General features: G+C 40.5%; 1 protein-coding gene across 1 annotated transcript in view; it reads right to left on the reverse strand.

The window, feature by feature from the left end:
- Positions 1-19,220, reverse strand: part of NOX3 (NADPH oxidase 3) — a 60,576-nt gene extending 41,356 nt beyond the window's left edge. Inside the window, exons 1-7 of the mRNA XM_026454389.1 lie at positions 19,071-19,220; positions 18,355-18,450; positions 18,132-18,242; positions 16,731-16,815; positions 6,972-7,117; positions 3,652-3,833; positions 111-240 (exon numbers count right to left, since the gene is read on the reverse strand). Coding sequence (XP_026310174.1) covers positions 111-240; positions 3,652-3,833; positions 6,972-7,117; positions 16,731-16,815; positions 18,132-18,242; positions 18,355-18,450; positions 19,071-19,118 — 798 coding nt within the window. The 5' untranslated portion in view covers positions 19,119-19,220. The remainder of the gene's footprint in view (positions 1-110; positions 241-3,651; positions 3,834-6,971; positions 7,118-16,730; positions 16,816-18,131; positions 18,243-18,354; positions 18,451-19,070) is intronic.
- Between the last annotated feature and the right edge of the window lie 497 nt (positions 19,221-19,717).

Genomic DNA, 19,717 nt, shown 5'->3' on the forward strand with positions numbered 1-19,717 from the left:
GTTGGCTTTGTCTAGTGGTGAAATGTGCTTTCTTTTTTTCAAGCCTATAAAAGCTTTGTATTTTAACTGCAGGGACATTTATTTTTAAAAGCTCCTGGGTTCATTCTTACCGAGGGTTCCTTGCCAGAAAATTGAGGCACGGGGCATTGGGCCTCTGTCTGCCATTCTGCATAGCGGTCTCTACAGAAGGTGATGTTGTGCAGAGAGAGACTGTCTTGGGTTTGGCCTCGAACAATCCGACTTGTTAATTAAGAAAAGCAAAACAAAACAAAAAACCAAAACGTCAAACTGATTTTGAGCCGTCTTGTTATTCCACAGATATACATTCTACAGTGAGCTTGGAAATATCACTTCCAGTTCTTGAAACTCAGGCTGTCATTCATTTCCCCCACCTTCTTTAAAAATAAGCATTTAAGAAGCTTCGAGTAACTTTGAAGATCCCAGAAAAGAAGTGCCCCTCTGTGGTATCCTGTGTTAAATTGAAAGTGTCTATATTAGAGAATTCATAATGAAGGGAAATTGTTTGAACACATCCTTTTGTAGACTGTTGAATTTAATTAGGTTTCATCTTGTCCTGATTGCTGATTTGGGCTAATTGGCTAACTTTGTACTATTTGGTTCTTTTGCAGATTTATTTAACTTCTACCCTCATTGGGTTGTTTCTGAGTGCTTAGAAGTCTTCAAGTGAAGAAGTCAAAAGAAGTGTCCAGAATAATGGTATTTTTTTCCCTAGTGACCACCAGCAAGCCAGCGTTTGACTCGGTCAAAATAGGTCACAATGGAGTGTGTCTTCAAGATGGTATTGATACATTAGGAATGGAAAGAGAAGGCAGTCTTAATGAATAGAGCATTGGACAAAGAGTCCTATAATCCTTCTATATTTTATTTGCCATGAGTGCACTCCTGACTGGCCTTTGACAAGTCGCTTTGGTACAAGCTCCTAGGGTTCCTCCTTGGTGCAGACAGCAAAGCCCAAGACTTTCCCAAGGTCAGGGAATCTGGGAATTGTTTGGTTCCTAGGTGTTTGTGAATAAAATGCATTGATCTGTTTTGAGAATCATGGTACTCTAGACTGAGAAACCTTAGCATCACACAGACTTATGTCCTGGACAGCCTGTGGAGTGGTGTGGTCCCTGTTATATCACAGGGCATGGGAGGAGGGAGCAGTAATATGCCCTTGGAAACAGCCTGGTGTCAGCTAGAACTGACATCTTGGCCTTTGTCCCAGTCTGTTTTATGGAAGCCGTCCAAACTTGATAACATCCCTCTGAGTTCGATGAGAAAAACTATCTGTAAATCTCCAATGTACAAATGACGCCCAGACATAGGCAGGGTGAATAGTAAGTGAGAGTCAGAGGAAGGATTCCAGACATTTAACACTTTCATTCTCAGGCTGTAGGCAGCATTCCCCGTAGTGTCTAAAAGAAGCCTCATCTTATTCCACAAATGCTGTATCTTTTAAAAATTTTAAACTTTTGAAATGGCTTCATCTATGCCATCCCATAATAGGAAGATTAGTGGGCCTTAACACATTCCAATAATCCTACTTTCACTTGGCACTTTGTGTAGAATTTGCAAATTGCTTTTGCTGTAAACAGTAGCTGTAGAATACTTCACACTGAGAAGATTAAATGAGGCCCTTATCCTAAAATAAGCTTTTCAACTAGGTTAAAATGACTAAAAAATTTCATCTTATGAGATGTTATTTGGATATCAAAAATATCTCCAACAAAACACTGCCCATTGAAATTCTCTTGTGCTTCTACAGTGCACCAGGGTGTGGATGTGGGGGATGTATGTTTAGTGGGGCAAGCACATAGTGTCTGTGAAGAGGGCTTCTAGACTCCCCTGGGTCATAGGTAGCCTCATAAATACGCTGCAGGGGTCACAACCCCGGCGTCGTGAGCGGAATCAGCAGTAGGAAGGGGGACTGACAATCTCTGAGTTGGAACACACTAGGACGACACACCATCCACCTTGCCCACCCCAAGTACAAAAATAAATGGTGAGATTTCCACATTCAGAAGAGCCAGTCCCAGAGAGTTCTAGCTGAAAGGAAATGGGAAGCCTCTAGCCAGGCAGTAGAGTACGTGTGAACGTGGACTGACCCGGTTGCTAAGGCTCAGCAGAGGCACAGGCAGTCTTTTAGGGTAAAATGCACCCTCAGGGGCACTTCTTCCTTGGAGAATGTGTTTCTGTCCGCCAGCTGAGGGACAATGGGAGACGTCTTAGGTACAGGCAGTGGCGGCGGCAGAACTGTGACCCCCTTCCAGAAGTAGGGGGTTGAGAAGACAGGAGCATTAAGGGTGAGGAGGGAGACTGGAGGGGTCATTGACTTGCAGAGGGGCAAATCCCAAAGCATTGCCCATGGGCTCTACATGGGACCCAGAGTCACCAAGGCATGTGTGACTTCCTAGCCCATGCCACTCTGCAGCTATGCACTTGCTCTTCCAGGTCCGTGCAGAGAGGGAGGCCACCTCCGGGACAGGACCCTCCGCACTCAGCAGTGGCAATGGTGGGAGAATGAGGGGCAGAAGAGGGCATTGTGCTGTGCAGGAACAGAGGAGTTGCTGCTGGCAAGCCAAAAAGGGCGTAAGCAACATTGCTGGTCGCATTCTTGCTGGTGTTGAGGAAGGTTTAATTCATAAAACGCAAGACTTGTTCTTCCAGGGCTTGCTAAATCAGAGTAAAGGTTTGATGGTCTAAAGACTGGTGTCCTAGATCTGACTCTGTTGTTTATTTATCATGGGACCTTGAGGGCATCACTTAACCCTGAGAACACCTTTTTCCTTTTTATGAAATGGGGACAATAGCACCTTCTCTACGTGACAGGACTGTTGTGGCGGTCGAGTTGATCATGCATATGAATGTGCTTTGAAAATTGTAACATGGAAAAAATGGCAATCAGATTTTGAAATAATTAAAAGGGACAAGCTAGTTCACAGACAGCAATTGATTCATTAGTCCAGGGCCATTTATTAATATTTAAAGGATTGAAAAACATTATATTTGAGGGCTTTTGAACACATCAGGGGCTATGCTAGCTTCCTGATGAAGAGATGAACCATATCAGGTGAGTATTGAATGCCAGAGCAGTGTTTTACGGGATGTCTGAGCAAAATGGAGTCCTAGAGGTCAAATGGGGAAACTGAGGCCCAGAGGACCTGAAGGGCTCACTGTGATAACTGGTCTCAGAGCTGGATCTGGACCCCACACCAGACTGCCCATGCCACACATTGTGCCTGCCCGAACACAAGGTTTCCTGGTTGATGGTTTTGGTTAAGCAGAAGTGAAATCTTGGTGTCAAAAATATATATCCTGAGTAATCCCACATAAATTGGATTGCGGAACAGGTGCTGAATGAAACATAGATCTACTGTCATCCTGCATTCATTAGAATTCCTGAATTTTATAAACATGCCAAGACTCACTAACAGAGTCAGTGAGGAAAAATGAATATAATACTTCACCATCTATTAGCTTACTTTCAGTGTTACTGAAAAAGCGTTTGCCACAGTCAATGTGCTTTTCACACATTGTACAAGTCCTTTAGTCACTGCATGCCGGGATCCTTCATCTAAAGGACTTTCTAAGATTATTTTGGGACTCTCAGAGATAAAATCCTTACAGAGGAGCACAGTGTGGACTTACCCCATCCCATGGATGGCCAGGCTGAGAAAGAAGACGATGAAAACATGGTGTGTGCACCAGAACAACTCATAGGAGGCCTGTCTGATGAACTCGGTTGATGAGGTCATGATCAAGACTAAAGCCAGAGAGATCACCAGGCCGGTGACGCCCGCTATTGTCCTTAGCAATTCAGTGGTTGTGTTCTAAAACAACAACAACAAAAAAGAACACCGTGACAATAAATATCCTGGCACGTTTTTTTTTTTTCACTTTTAGGACCAGTACTTGAGATTTCAAGCAAGAAGCCATTCACAGTGTTTCACGCAGAAGCATGTTAGCCTCAATGAGGATACAGGCGCAACTCAAGGAGGAGCTTCCTCTTCTTCCCCCTTCCCACCAGCTTACGGTGGCTACTTGCTTTGCTAAAATTTCATAAAATACCATTTCATCAATCACATTTTTTTTATTTGTATAAATCATTTCACATCAAAGTTATTATACTGGAAACCCCTTCCCCCCAACCCCCCCAAAAAAAGCTAGGCATGGTGGCTTGAGCCTATAGTCCCAGCTACTCAGTAGGCTGAGATGGGACGATCACTTGATCCCAGGAGTTCGAGGCTGCAGTGAGCCATGATGCTGCCTCTGCACTCCAGCCTGGGAGACAGAGTGAGACCCTGTCTTTAAAACAACAACAACAATGACAAAATGGGAAAAAAGAAAAAAAAATAAAAATAAAAAAACAAAGTGATTATGTTGAGTTGAAATGAGGGTAGCATGAAAAGAGCATTTTAAAATAAAATATTGCAAAATAAATCTGAGTTTTAAGTTTTTAGTCTTTAAAATAACTATGTGGATCACCATGCTTAATTGCATTTTAACATTAATAAACACTTTTTTTGAGAGGTCCCTTGGGGCGTTCCTAATAAAGCAGCTGCACACTCAGTTCCCCTGGTAGTTATTCCTTGCTCTTGCTTCTTAATTGGAAAGACCATGACTTGCATTTCTTTCACGCCATCTCGGGGGGCCTGGAATAAGGCTTGGTAAATCCTAGGTGATCAATAAAGGTACAGCTATTCTTATCTGGTGGACACCGCTAAATGGCCAGAATTCTGACCTGTGAGTGCAAGCGACAGTTAAATAGCCTTTTGGAATATGCATCACACAGCAGTTTGTTTTTATTGTGAGTTTCCCGTATTCTTGCCAAGTCATTAGTATTCATACATTGTGTTACTATCGCTGAGACGGCCATGAGCTCAATAAACTCACTATATCTTTTGTCAGTAAAATCTCATTAATTTGGGCTGCTTTGAGATCTGGAGGTAATTTGGACAGGGACTTCTTCATTGTTTATTTTTTCTTCATATAGCAAAGAGTGGAAATAAAATTGAAGGGGATATATCTCAAACATTTAAAATATTTTCTTTTCAAGTACATTCAGGCATTCTAGAAATCCATTTAAATCATATGATGTGCTAATTTCACATCATTCTTCCTTGCCTATTAAGGCAAATCACCATGTCTCTGTTCTTGCAACACATTTATAGACTGGTTAGAGTTGCAATGTATCCTCCAAAACAATCCCACTGCATCTCTAAAAATATCCTATAATGTAGACTCTATGTTATTGATACTCATCTCCCTCCAAATACCCTAAATTAGAGGGTTTCCTGAGCGTAATTAGTACTTACACAGTATATTGCTTCTAAAATTTTGAAATTACTGTATAGGTAGTAGTTTAATTATTTTGCTATTAAAATATATAATCATATCGCTTGAAAAGTATTTTTAATAAATACTATTTATTATATAGACTATGCAAAATGTTGAGATTTATTCTTGAGTGTGTGTAGCAATGGATTTTCCAGCGTCTTAGTGGGGAAAAACAGTAACCTCAGTAGGTGCCCAGACAAATGCTGTGATTCAATGGACTAACATAAAGGCTTTCCCACTCGCTTAGGGCAGCTGCAGTTCTGATTTGCAGGTGTGAAATTTTTGCTCCCAATAGCTGTCAGCTAAGAAAAGGCAGCTCAGGCTGGGCACGGTGGCTCATGCCTGTAATTCCAGCACTTTGGGAGGCTAAGGCGGGCGATCATGAGGTCAGGAGATGGAGACCATCCTGGCTAACACGGTGAAACCTCTCTACTAAAAATACAAAAATTAGTTGGGTGTGGCAGCGGGCACCTGTAGTCTCAGCTACTCGAGAGGCTGAGGCAGAAGAATGACGTGAATCTGGGAGGCGGAGCTTGCAGTGAGCTGAGACTGTGCCACTGCACTCCAGCCTGGGTGACAGAGTGAGATTCTGTCTCAAAAAATAAATAAATAAATAAATAAATAAATAAATAAATAAATAAAAATAAAATAAGAATAAAAGAAAAGGTAGCTCAACTAAACCTGATCAATGGCCTGATACTGAAAATCACCTTAGGGGACATGACATGGAACAAGTGTCCCAAAACCAGATTTTGAATTTTTGTTCTTTAAATAAGGCTGCATGGGGGAAATGGTCACTTAAAGAGATGGCCTGGATAAGAATGGAGGGATTTTCATTGCTAAAGTGTATTGCCTTAGGGCTTTTCTTGGGCAATAGAGATCTTTTTAGTCTGGTCAACGTGCTGTACACATATGCCAATATGGTGGTACATGGGAAAAAAATTGAGATCATCCACAAAGAAAGAGGTAGGGGTGAATTAAGGGAGACGACTGTCTTAATCTTGGAACACAGATTGCTGTGCCTACATTTTTGGTTTCCTTTTTGTTCCCCATAGCTGCTGACACTCTGTGCACACAGGTAATTAGCATTAATGATGTCACTGGCCATGCAGGTCTCATTGTGAAATTAGCTGCTTTGCCTAGTATCTGATTTGGCAAAGCAGCTATTCACATATGTGCCAATGTATGAGGCATTTGGAGAAGAGATCCGGAAAACAATCTGCAGATTGAAAATGAAGACATCCAATTTATAATTTCTAGGTTTAGATGGCAGTTCACATTCTTTATGAGTCTAACATCAGTGAAAAAATATCTAATCATGGACTGCTTTTAAAATGTTAAATTTTAAAATATTAGGAATTTAACAGGTTACTGCATTTCTAGTGTGTGTGTGTGTATATATAAAAATTAATTAGGTGACATATCTTTTTCTCCTTGCTCATAACTTCCCAGCAACATTAATGATTAAAAAAATTTTTTTTTAGAAAATGTGAAATTAAGAACAAATTCACATGTAAATTTTCACTGTCTAGCCCTTTTATTAAAAGCTTTTCAATATAGCATTCTTGATTAGAGGATTGGAAAAGGACGGATTTTTCAAGGGAGAAGCTCGTTAGCAGGCAGGAACTCACCATGGGGAAGGTCCGGATAGGGTTGAGGTAGCTCTCATTAGGGGTGCTGCCCAACTTGGAAAGTGCAGCCAGAAGTCCCTGGGCCTCCTTGGACTGGCTCCAGCGGTAGCGCTCCAGGTTGAAGAAATGCGCCACGACATGGATGGCTAGGACGAGACGACACCAAGCATGTACCCTGTGGCTTCCTCCCTAGTTACTAAAAAATACCGTGTCTCTGTGCTCAAGTTTCTCTGTTCTGGTTTTTGTAATCTCCAAGGAAAAGTGATTTATTTACACATCTTTCACAGTGCTTTGAGTGAAGCGGATTGAATACTTCCAAACATATTGTACAAAAATCTCCACATTTATTTAAATTATATTAATAAACTAAATCTCAGTTCATCATAAAGTGTATAGTTATCATGGAAATGGAATAAATGTTGTGATAGCTCAGCATAATTATATATGATATAATTCTAAAAGAAATAATTATATATAACTTCTTAAGAAATCGGAAAGCATTATTCTAGAATACTGTACATTATACATGCTGATATGTATGTATATGATACGAATGATAGATACCAGGAGATATATTGTTTTTGTTCTGTTTTGTTTTCTGTTTATTCCTTTACACATTTTAGTATACAGTAGTCCCCCCAGTCTAAAGTTTCACTTTCCCCAGTTTAAGTTACCCGAGGTCAACCACAATCAGAAAATATTGAATGGAAAATTCCAGGAGTAAGCAATTTGTGTTTTACATTGCATGCCATTCTGAGTAGCATGATGAAATCTCATGCCATCCCGCTCTGTCCTACCTGGGATGTGAATCATCCCTTTGTCCAGCATATCCAGTAGCCCTCTTGGTTATCAGACCAACTGTCACGGTATCCCAGTGTTTGTGTGTGAGTCATCCTTATTTTGCTTAAAAATGGCCCCAAAGCGCAAAAGTAGTGATGCTGGCAATTTGGCTATGCCAAAGAGAAGCCATCAAGTGCTTCCTTTAAGTGAAAAGGTGAAAGTTCTCTACTTAATAAGGAAAGGAAAAAAACTGTATGCGGAAGTTGCTAAGATCTATGGTAAGAACAGATCTTCTATCTGAAATTGTGAAGAAAAAGACACTTGTGCTAGTTTCGCTGTCACACCTCAAACTGCAAAAGTTACAGCCACCATGCATGATAAGTGCTTATTTATGATGAAAAAAGCATTACATTAGTGGGTGGAAGATACGAAAAGGAACATGTTCCAATAGATGGCAGTCGGGGTCAGTACTATCCACCGTTTCAGGCATCCGCTGTGGGTCTTGGAACGTATCCCCTGCAGACAAGGAGGGACTACTCTCTATGTATATATACCCCTGCACATACACATTCACACATACATTTGCATGTGTTATTCCTGGTGGATTGAAATAAGCCAGTATTTATGGAACTAAACATACCTTCTGTATATTCTGAAGAAATAAATGGAGCTTTCTAATTCTGGGACTTGGTGGTGTCTAAATTCTAAATGAAGAGAACAGGCTTAAGAACACAGCATCGTCTGGCCTGAGGATTCTGTGTCTGATGCTGCTCTTTCCAAATCTGTTGGGAAGCCAGCAGTCACAGCTAGGCAACGACATACTGATGCTTTTCCTGCAAATGAAACTCCCGCTGGGTGGCCAGTTGATAACTGCCATTGGGATCAGATTCATGTGTGAAATGAGGCTTCATTGCCCAGGGTATAGATAATTTCCCAGTTGATATCTTCTTTTCTTCTGCACCCACAGTGAGGAGTAGTGCGGCCTATGACTATCATACAGTCTATACAAGTTGTGAATGAGTTACAGGATCCTCCATGGCTGTACCTTGTGGGTTGAGGTATGGAAGAAAATGTGATGGGGAAAAAGAAACAGCAGGAACTTCTGAGAATATTGGTGTCATTTTGGTCCCTATGGTCCTAGGAGCAGATTTATTTAGAAATGCTATCTTCTATGCAACCTCTTTGCTTTGTCACCTGAGTTCCTGCTATCACTCCCTTTTCTGATTTGCAAAATGTTCTGCTCATGCCTTACAGCTTACTTCAAAAGTTGACTTCTATCACACATTCTTCAATTTCACCAGCACAAATGATAGTATGACCATAGCATTTCTCAGATATTACTGTTGCAGTATCTGTTTATCCCTACACCCCCTGATGAACTTTGACTCCTCAAGGATGGACTTTATTCATCCTTGAAACCTCAGTACCAGTTCGCATTTGACAATTATTTGCTTAGTGACAATGAGATTACAGAAAGGTAGAAGGGGTAAAGAAAGGGTCAGAAAATCAATCTATAGATGCAACCTTGTTGGAGTAGTGCTTTCTCTGTTGAGATATATATATATATATATATCATATATAACAATAATATATATATAAGTGTATATTGCACATTTTTTCTTTAGCCTTTAAGTTGAAAATCAAGCCAAACATACTTCCGGTTGAGGCTCACGCAAGAAGGCAAAGCACATGACACTGTTTCTGCATCATGATGTTTACTGCCTCCTTGTGGCTTCAGAGAGGTTAGCACCCACGAGGTACTCTATTTCCTCCCAGGGTGCTTTGTCAACATATATGGCCATGTCGATGAAGGGGCTGCCTTGTTTAGCCTCAGCATCCACAAACCTGGAAAGGCTTATCTAGCAGCAGTCCTTTCCAATATGTTACATGCAAAATGGAAACTATTTGCTAAACGGAACACACACATTGTCCAGTATTCCTAAATGCTGTTTTCCGATAATTATCTCAAAGTCTTTAAAAAGCAGGTAGTACGTTTCGTAGCAAACACATTGAATGTTTACTATACAACAGACACTGTTATAACTGCTGTAGGCATATTATCTGATTTAACCCCCCTCAGGTATCAGCCTTCTTCTCATTTCACAGACCAGTATCCAAAGAGTTAAGGAATGTGTGGCTCATTAGTGATGAAAGTGGTTTAGTGGTTTGCGTGACTCAGTGCTCCATCTTTTGACCATTAAGCTGTATTGCTTCATTTGACTAATGAGCAATTATCCTACCTGATTTTTCATTGAAAACTAGCTTTTTTCTACGGGCTTGGATAAAACTGAATGGTTTACCTGGTGTCTTTAATCTAGAGTCCAACCGTTTCTAAGGCTTCTGACTGATAACAACATTTGGAGCCGTCACTGGAGGTTGGTGTGAATGCTCCTTTTACATTCTGCCCCTTGACCCTTACTCCTCCTCTCCTCCTAGCTTTCTTTAATTCTCTCTCCACAGACTAGGGCACTCCAGACAGGGTGTGAAGCTGTTCCCAATTTACAGAGCTAGAGACTGAGCTTCGGACCAAGTTAACTGATATGTTTACCATTGCATAATCCATATGTGATAGTCAGAAAGAGAAGTCAAGATAAGTTTTTAATATTTTATAACTTTTTTGTGTTGTTGTTGAGACAGAGTCTCACTCTGTCACCAGGCTGGAGTGCAATGGCATGATCTCAGCTAACTGCAAACTCCGCTGCCCGGGTTCAAGCAATTTTCCTGCCTCAGCCTCTGACTAGCTGGGATTCAGGCACGCACCACCATGCCCAGCTAATTTTTAGTAGAGATGGGGTTTCATCATGCTGCCCAGGCTGGTCTCAAACTCCTAAGCTCAGGCAATCTACCCTCCTTGGCCTCCCAAAGTGCTGGGATTACAGGCGTGAGCCACCATGCCTGGCCTTATATTTTATACCATTCTTTTCCCCTGTAATGAGTTGTTGATTGCAATTTGTTTTCTGTTAGACTGATTTCCACATAGGAACTTGACATTGTTAAATGAAATTTAAGTATGTTGACTGAATGAACAAAGATATTGAATTACTTATTTATTCTTATTGCCAGGTCTCCCATAACAGAGCTGAAGAAACTAATGAAGGAGTACGAGGAAGCCCCAGATGGTTTTCAAGAGGCAGGTTCTGAGGGAATGTGTAAAAACTATTCTCTCCAGTATTTGTCACGCATTTTAAAGTTCATGTCTTACATGTTCCCTTGCTCCCACTACCTCCATTTTGTTTTCCTTTCACAAGGTAGAACATACAAAGTGGAATATTTTATTTATCTCAGGAATCCTCAGAGAGAAAACTGCTTATGTTGATTTTGTTTGTCTAAACATTTTATTTTCCCCTTAGTTCTGATCCTAATTTTACAGCAATCTTGGCTTGGAACTAAAGATACACCAACCGCTAAATTCAGAATTGTTGTGACTTGATAGACACCGGGGAGATACTATTTTTGTTCTTTTTTAGACATTATATTTTCTATTCCTTCCCTTCTACATTTTAGGTTCTTAAAAATATAAGTAGCCACACTGTTTATGTTACAGAGACAAAGGCTACAGAGATGGGATAAAACAGTGACATGGTTTGATTTCTCTCTCTCTTAGTCATCAATATCATTTCATGTTATTAGATTTGATATTAGTATGTAACAGAAAGAATACTGAAGAGGATACTTCTCAGTCACTTAACTTCTTTCAGGCCCTTTTTTCCCATCTGTGAAATGGGTAGATTGTACTAAACAAGGTTATCTAAGCTCCCTTCCAGCTGTGTGGCTCCTGTGTCTTTCTCTGAAGTTTACCGGGAACATATTTGTCATCTAAAAGGGATTTGTAGAGCAATATGGAAGTAATGCAAACACGAAGTTCATGTTTTCATGTTTCCAAAGCCAACTCTAGCTTAAATGGGGCTCTTCAGTCTTGCAGTAAATCCAATGCCATTAGCTATGGGGTGAGCTCTCCCTGGGCCTCTGTGGCCTTTCTAGAGTATGCACTGCTGTGCCCTGGGAGGACTGCAAGACACACATTTCCATAACCCACCCAATTGTGCCAGGCTAAAAGGTGCTGTAACTGGATCTTTCTACAATTTTGTGTTCTCCCCGGGTACTTTTAAGAGAGCAGCAATTTTGGAAACACTACACATGCGCATTTAATTGGTGTGTGAATTTCTGAGTTCCAATAAGGAGCTTTACACTGAAGAGTGAACAAAAAAAAAAAAAAAAAAAAAAAAAATCATAAAGGCTACTATTAGAGCCAGTTGCCCTGAAAAAGTTCTTTTACCTTCCTTCTTTCATTTCATTTTTCAGGAGATCAAAGTGAGCATAATTGAGGGGAATCTTGGAAGTGTGGTCCGTCGTTGCTGTCTTTCTGCCTGCCTGTCAGTGATAACAGTCATTTTGGAGTTAGTCACCTCCTAATTAAGCAGCCTTTAGAAACAAGGACCCAGGGACAGATTCTGGCTGTGCTTCTGCAGCCAGAATTTGGCTGCAAACTTTTAAACCTGTGGTCTGATTTCTGTAGGAGGATTCGTTGACTCTGGCACCCTGTGTGTGCCATGCATTTGTAAATCACATTAAATTCTGTCAGGCAGGACTGGGAATGGAGCTTCCCTGAAGCTCCCAGAGCCTCAGGCGGAACTGGTTCGGAGCAATCCTTGAGGGGTCAGGACTGAAGAGTTTGGGCCTTTAGGGCTATTCTCAAGCCTGGGTCTCCAAATCTTTATTTTCTGGGCACCCTTATTCTGTGCTCTCTCCTCTCACCCTGCCCTTGTTATGTTTATTGATGTTTGTAGACTAATTTTAGCAACTCATCAGGAGCTGCACTTGGCTAATTGTTCACTCCTGGAACCTGGCAGAAGCAAGCTGCCGACTCTGCCAGGGAGAGCCGCCTGGGTCACTATTTAGACACCCCTTGATGGAAGCTCGAGCTCAAAGTACTACTTTTCAGTTGGAAGGGTCTTCAAGGTCTGCTGTGGACCAGGGACTCCAGAAAGATCTGCATTAATAAGAACGAAGAGGCTGCGAAACTATGATTTTTATACCCGTGGGGTTATAGGTCCCGGAAAATGATTTATTAGTGGTTCAAGAATGCTCCGGCAGCTCTTATCATAGGCAGGCAAGCAGGAAGGCAGGAAGCCAAAAGAAGAGTTCCTGTCACTGCATTTTCTGTGATGTCCTTGATTACAGATACCATTGTTTTGCCTCTTCCCTCCTCCTCCCTCGCCTTCTTCCACCAGTCTCTAATTACATCCTTTAATGATTTGACCAATTAAAGCCTGCAGCTCAGCTTATAGGGGAACGGATGAGAAATTAGAGGTTGGCACGCAAACTTCGATGTGGTCGCACTTTTTCCAAGGTTACACACCTCTGTTAAGCCAGCCGGCTATTTGAAATGCAGCATAATGGGCCATGCTAATAAAACAAGCACAGGGACATTTTCGGCTGCTCCCAAGTGAATCTACCAGAAGAACACAATGTGAAAAGCAGAGGTGTTTCCATGAAACCAAGGCTTAGCATTTTTTTCCTCCTAAAAGCGCAGTTGCCAGACGCATTTCTCCGTTCATGTGAAATGTAATAATTGCTTTGTCAGGGTTTGGGAGAAGCGGAGAGCTTTCTCCCCAGCCTCCTCCCTCCGTTTGCAGGGAGTGGAAACACCGCAGTGCTGCTGGTTGCCATGGAGGAGTAGGATGAGGGGCACTTTGTGGTGGGTGGCAGTTCTGACCCTGCTGGGGGAACCCCAGGTGACATCTGGGTACCTGGCAAAGCAATGGGGTTCAGGAGGAAGGGGGCCGGAGAGAACATTTGATTCTCTCCAGGGATGTGTGAGGGAAAGGGGGAGAAAGAGCACCCTGCTTTCTCTGGTTGCAGCAGAATGTGAATGTATTATCTTGGACGACTGGCATCGTTTAAATCTTTTCCCTCCGCACACTGTGTTCAGTCCTCCCCAGACTGCTCATAACTCCCTGAACAACTCATGCGTCTGTGTGCTGTACCAGTCCCAGTGTTTCCTTCAACCTCTCTTGCCTGCTAGCCGACTCCTACTCATTCTGTTTTCACCAAATTTTTGAGGACCTCTTGTGTGCCAGGGACCAGGGCAGCCAAGATGTGTAAGACACAGGCTCAGCCCCAGAAGTGATCAGCTTCTGGGGAACGAATTTCACTCTGTGGTAGAAAGTATGACCTCAGACCCCTCGTTGAAATGGCTGCCTCCGAGGAGGTGGGTCAGGATATGAGTCCTGGGCATGGCCATGTCTCACCCATTTAGCACCACGAGGAGGGCAGAGCATTTCAGGCAAAGGGGATCCCTGGAGCAAAGGCACAGAATGCTTAGGCACTCCCAGGAGCTGGGTGTACCCAAGGGGAAAAGCCAGGGGGGTGAGGCAGGAGATAAGACTGTGTCAGGGGGCACACGTGAGGTCACTGGACCCCTTGGCCAGGCTAAGGGCTTTGGATTTGATCTTATTTGCAATAGCAGCAAGTGAACAACCCTATATTCTCCAAATTTCCAACTAACTCTGGTCCCGACAATAATCTGCACATCTCATTGAAATGTATTTATTTATTATTATTATTTTTTGAGGCAGAGTTTTGTTCTTGTTGCCTAGGCTGGAGTACAATGATGCAATCTCGGTTCACTGCAACTTCCACCTCCTGGGTTCTGGCGATTCTCCTGCATTAACCTCCCAGGTAGCTGGAATTACAGGTGTGCAGCACCATGCCTGCTAAGTTTTGCATTTTTAGTACAGACGGTGTTTCACCGTGTTGGTCAAGCTGGTCTCGAACTCCTGACCTCGGGTGATCCACCCTCCCCAACCTCCCAAAGTGCTGGGATTACAGGCGTGAGCCAACCATGCCCAGCCTGTATTAGTATTCTTTTAACTCCACAGAAGAAAGAGCATGAGGAACTTATTTGATATCACACTACCAATCAGTAGAGAGGTATAAAATAAGTTGGTCACCTGATTTCAGTCAACTGCTGCTTATACTAAATTATACTCCATCCTAAAACAGCCATGACCACACTAGTTTCAGAAAGATATAGCTGCTATCAGGGTATCTTTAACATGGGGGATATTCATTATATGTTTCTAATGCATTGGTATTATTGATACACGATTACATATAAAGAAATGTACATGCCAAAAGTTTAAGGAGAAAACTATTTCATAACACACATTTTTCTTATTCTTTGCTTTCTTTTCTGTTTTTTTCTTTTTTATTTTTTTTGAGATGGGGGTCTCACTGTGTTGTCCAGGCTGGAGTGCAGTGGCACAATTTTAGCTCCCTGCAAAGTTCACCTCCTGGGCTCAAGTCATCCTCCCACCAAAGCCTCACAAGTAGCTGGTACCATAGGCATGCACAACCATACCCATCTAATTTTTTTGTATTTTTGCTAGAGACGGGCTTTCACCATGTTGCCCAGGCTGGTCTTGAACTTCTGAACTCAAGCAATTCACCTGCCTCAGCCTCCCGAAGTGCTGGGATTACAGGCATGAACCACCATGCCTGGCCTCTTTTCTGATGTATTTTGATGCTGGCTGTTTTTTTCCCCCCTTCTCTCTGTAATATCTTTAAAACTTTCTCTTAGAGTTCAATTGTGTCTTAAAGCTATTGTACTATGATAATATTCTTGCCATTTTACTGTTATGCAGAAATCAAGCTATTTAAGATTTTAAAGGGAGCCTAGAGATTCCTTGAATTCCTTCTCTGATGAGCCTATCAAGGAGCAATCTGGTCTCTGTTTGGACATCACCCATGATGGGGAATTCAGTACTCTTAGGGGAACTTCATTCTAATTTTAGATAATTTTCAAGGTCCCGAAAAGACTTCCATTCCTGAGCCAAAATCTGTTTCCCTGAGTCTTTATTCCTTCATGCATTCGCTCATTCATGAAAGGTTATTGGTGCCTACGCATACTCAGCACTATTGTGGGCCTTGGAATACAAAGATGAACCAGCCTTATTTTTTCCTCTTTATCCCTGAGCTGGTTTTCTCTAGGACACAATGTCTTTTTACTCTTATTTCCTCACAAACCCCAAAGACCTTTTACAAAGCAGCTCTCGGGTTGGTTTAATCCAGTGCCGAAGACAATCAATGGGAGCATCTTCCCCGCATGTCTCACTGCACACCCAAAGTTGTGTTCATTGGCACTCGGGCACCGTCTGTCATGTCTTGTTGCTTAATTAAATTCACATTTGTTTTGAGTGTTCCTTTTACTCTGTTTTTTTTTTTTAATGCATGAGAGGATAAAAACAAATGAGGAAAACATATTATAGTTAAATTAGTTTGAGAGAAACAGTCCTGAATCATAACTCTTTATCGCTCAGATAGCCTTTTATTTCAGTGTCTTTGTTTTCCAGCAAAACCACAAGCTGGTTGATGACTGCTCCTCCTCCTTTCTTCCTCATCAGAGTTTAACCTTGGCCTTGGATGCTAATTTCTAGTGCCTTCCTCTTGAATTAGAAATATAATGATAACAATAACACTTTATATGCCGATAAAGCTTCATGTGTTTTCAAGACCCTTTTATGTCCATTACCTCAATACGATTCAGAACTTTGCTCACATGATCTTTCTTTTCTTTTTTCCCTTTTATTGCCCACGATACTATCTGACAGTCATTTTCCTATGACTGTGAATGAGATTTTGAACAGAGGTCAATTTTATTTCCAAAGTGAATTATGCTGAATAACAAACTGTTCCTTTTTCAAGTATTTATTATTGTATTATTAACAAGCTTAACTATTCACAAATGAAGTTTCACCAACTTTTCTTTGACAAATTGAGGTCTTGGTAGGGGAAAACTCTTATGTAAGTATAAATCGAAAATGTAAAAACCCATTTGTATAAGGTTTACAGGGTCAGATAAATGGCAAAGAGTTCTTTTACCTGAGGGTGAGACTTGAGGAAGTCAGAGTTAAAACAAAACTATGAAGTTAGGCATCAGATATTGTAAAATCCACGAAGCAATTAATAAGTACTTACTTGCATTAACGGCTATCCCATAGGCGACCAGTTTGTGAAATTTGAGGTTTTTGTCTAATTGCCTCCTCCATGGTCCTCTGCAGCACTAGAGTAACAAAAAAAAAAAAAAAAATGCCTGATTTATGGAAAAATTACAATAAAAACAGTGTCATGACAGTTAAGAGAGTAGGAACCAGGCTTTGCCTCTAAATGTGACACAAAAGTTAATGGCCATTAGCCAAACAGGCAAATCAAAAGGTTATTAGTTGCTTTGCTGAACTCTCAACTCAAAAATGACTGACTTATTAGTTCTCTGGTTATAATTCAAAACTCTTGAATAAGCCTGCCAAAATACATGCCTCACTCAGCTTCTTTGTTTAAAAATTTAAGGTGATAGCCATCATCCTCATTCATGTGTTTTAGGTAGTCTACAAATAATTCCTACATATACAAAGGCAAATATGCATCTATATATAAATATTCATAAAATCTTGATGATGATTATACAGGCATACCTCGGAGATATTGTGGGTTTAATTTCAGACCATTGCAATAAAGCAAATATTGCAATAAAGCAAGTCACACAAAATTTTTGATTTTCCAGTGTATATAAAAGTTATATTTATACCATACTGTAGTCTATTGTGTGCAATAGCATTATGTCTAAAAAAAGTACATACTTTAATTAAAAAATACTTTATTGCTAAAAAATGCTGACACAGAGACACAAAGCGAGCACATGGTATTGGAAAAAATGGCGCTAGTATACTCGCTCCACACAGGGTTGCCAGAAGTCTTCAGTTTGTAAAAACCATAGTATCTGAGAAGTGCAATAAAGGGAAGTGCAATGAAATGAGGGATGCCTGCATAATACAGTATTTTCCCTGGTAAAAGTTTTTGAAGGACTCATTTTCTGTATGCTATTTTGTTTGACAGGAAGCACAGGTAAGTTCCTAACACAGTGAAATCAATATAATTGGGAAATATCCCATTATGTTTGGCAGAGGTTAAAATCTACATAATAAAATCTATGTACTGTGATTATGCTTTTGTGGGTGAGAACCCTGAGAGATGTTTCCTTGTGGCATTTGTCTCAAAAGCTTATTTGTCGTCTTTCAATCAGAAACAATGATGGTTCCAGCTATTATAATGCTTCCATCTTCATGGTGCAAATACATCAGGAAACTGTTGAGCAATGAGTTGAGTGTCATGTAGGAAATCAATGGCAACAGCCAAAGCCAAATCAGATAGATGTACTGATTACTGTTTTTCAGTTTTAGCCTTTGTATTATCTCTAACAAAGAAACCCAAGTTTAAACAGAATTACTGAGAATTTCATAATAAAGTACATTTTTGTTTTCAACGGCACTTATATGAGGAAGTCATAACAACTGAGATTATTTCAAATATTTTAGTACTTACAATACTTGTTCCTCTTATGAATGAAATAAGGTTTCGACTGATAGGTATTAGAATTAGCATGCAGTTAAAATTCAGGCACAGTGCGGACGCTCGTGCCCAAGCCAGTGTTGACTGTCCACATGTAAAGACATAAAAAAGAGATTCAGGGAAAACAAGGATCCAGGGCAAATAAAATGCATTTTGTTTTCTGAAAAAGTAATGTTTAATCATAAACCATACTTACACCCAAAATAACTCGTGTGTAATGGAAAGACTCCTCCTCTTCATACCAGTAGAACGTGTCAATAAACAGATACAAATTTACTCCCAGCCATGAGAGCTAGAGTAGAAAGGACAGAGAACCAATCAATACTACCTTCAAGCTTTTTGTCTATTCAAAATCACTGGGGTTCTTTTAACGTGGAATGAAGAGCTTCTCAATATTAATCAGAATCACTCCACATATTTATTTCTCATAGATTAGTTTTTAATAGGATTATAATGGTAAGAAATTATTACCTTTATAAAAAAGATTTTAAACACATATGAGTCAACTTTAAGTGATTTAATGAAACTACAAAAGCTTCTTAATCAACGTTGCTGGACAATGATGTCAAGAAGGAGGAAATCTTTAAAAACAACTCTGAGAGTTCTCTAGAAAAAATTCCAATTTCATAGTCTAATTCAGAGACTTCATTTGATTTAGAGAAACACTCATACATTATGCAAAAACAAACTACTTGACTTTAAAAATAATTAAAAATGAGCTCAATCGGAAAACAACTTTGCATGATTCTATAAGGGTAAATTAAATATATCTACTGAATGTTTTCTAACAAGTTTTAGTCTTTTAACCAGAGTAATACTTCAAGCTATTTAGTGTTCCTATACAAGTTTTCCTAAAAACCAAAGACTATTCATTCTATATATGTAAAGTTGAATAACAAAATTGATACTTACTACTAATATGATGGAAAGACCCTCATTCAAAACCCAGCATCCCATCATGATGCTTGTTGCTCTTTGGCTGTCAGCAAATTCCCTTTCCCTCACCTGTGTCTGGATGTTGAGTCCTTCGTGAGGGCTTCCCTAGTAAATTATTTTGTCTTTTTGTCATAGGGAGCACCTACAGGGAGCAGCTCTCGAGGAATTTCTAATTAAGGACTTCTTGCCAAGAGCACATCACCAAGCTGCCATGCCTCATGACCTGGGTAAATACAAGGCAAGTCTCTGTCTAATGATTCCTTTCGTCAGAGATTTCATAAGAAAAGAAAACTGGTTTTATTAAATTGTCCTCATGTACTTTATACCCGTTCATTTTCTACATGATTGCAGTCAAGATGATAATAAGTCTTTATGTAAATTTGAGAAATAACCTAACTGCTGAAGGCTGCATATAGCAAAGAATTTTCTCTATTTGTTATTTTTCCTTTTTTTTTTTTTTTTTGGAAACAGAGTCTTGCTGTTTCACCCAGGCTGGAGTGAAGTGGTGCCGTCTCGGCTCACTGCAACCTCCGCCCCTGGGTTTAAGGGATTCTCCTGCCTCAGCCTCCTGGGTAGTTGGGATTACAGGCATGCACCACCATGCCCAGCTAGTTTTTGTAATT

The sequence above is a fragment of the Piliocolobus tephrosceles genome, chromosome 5 (assembly GCF_002776525.5).
Source record: "Piliocolobus tephrosceles isolate RC106 chromosome 5, ASM277652v3, whole genome shotgun sequence".
NCBI classification, from domain to species: domain Eukaryota; kingdom Metazoa; phylum Chordata; class Mammalia; order Primates; family Cercopithecidae; genus Piliocolobus; species Piliocolobus tephrosceles.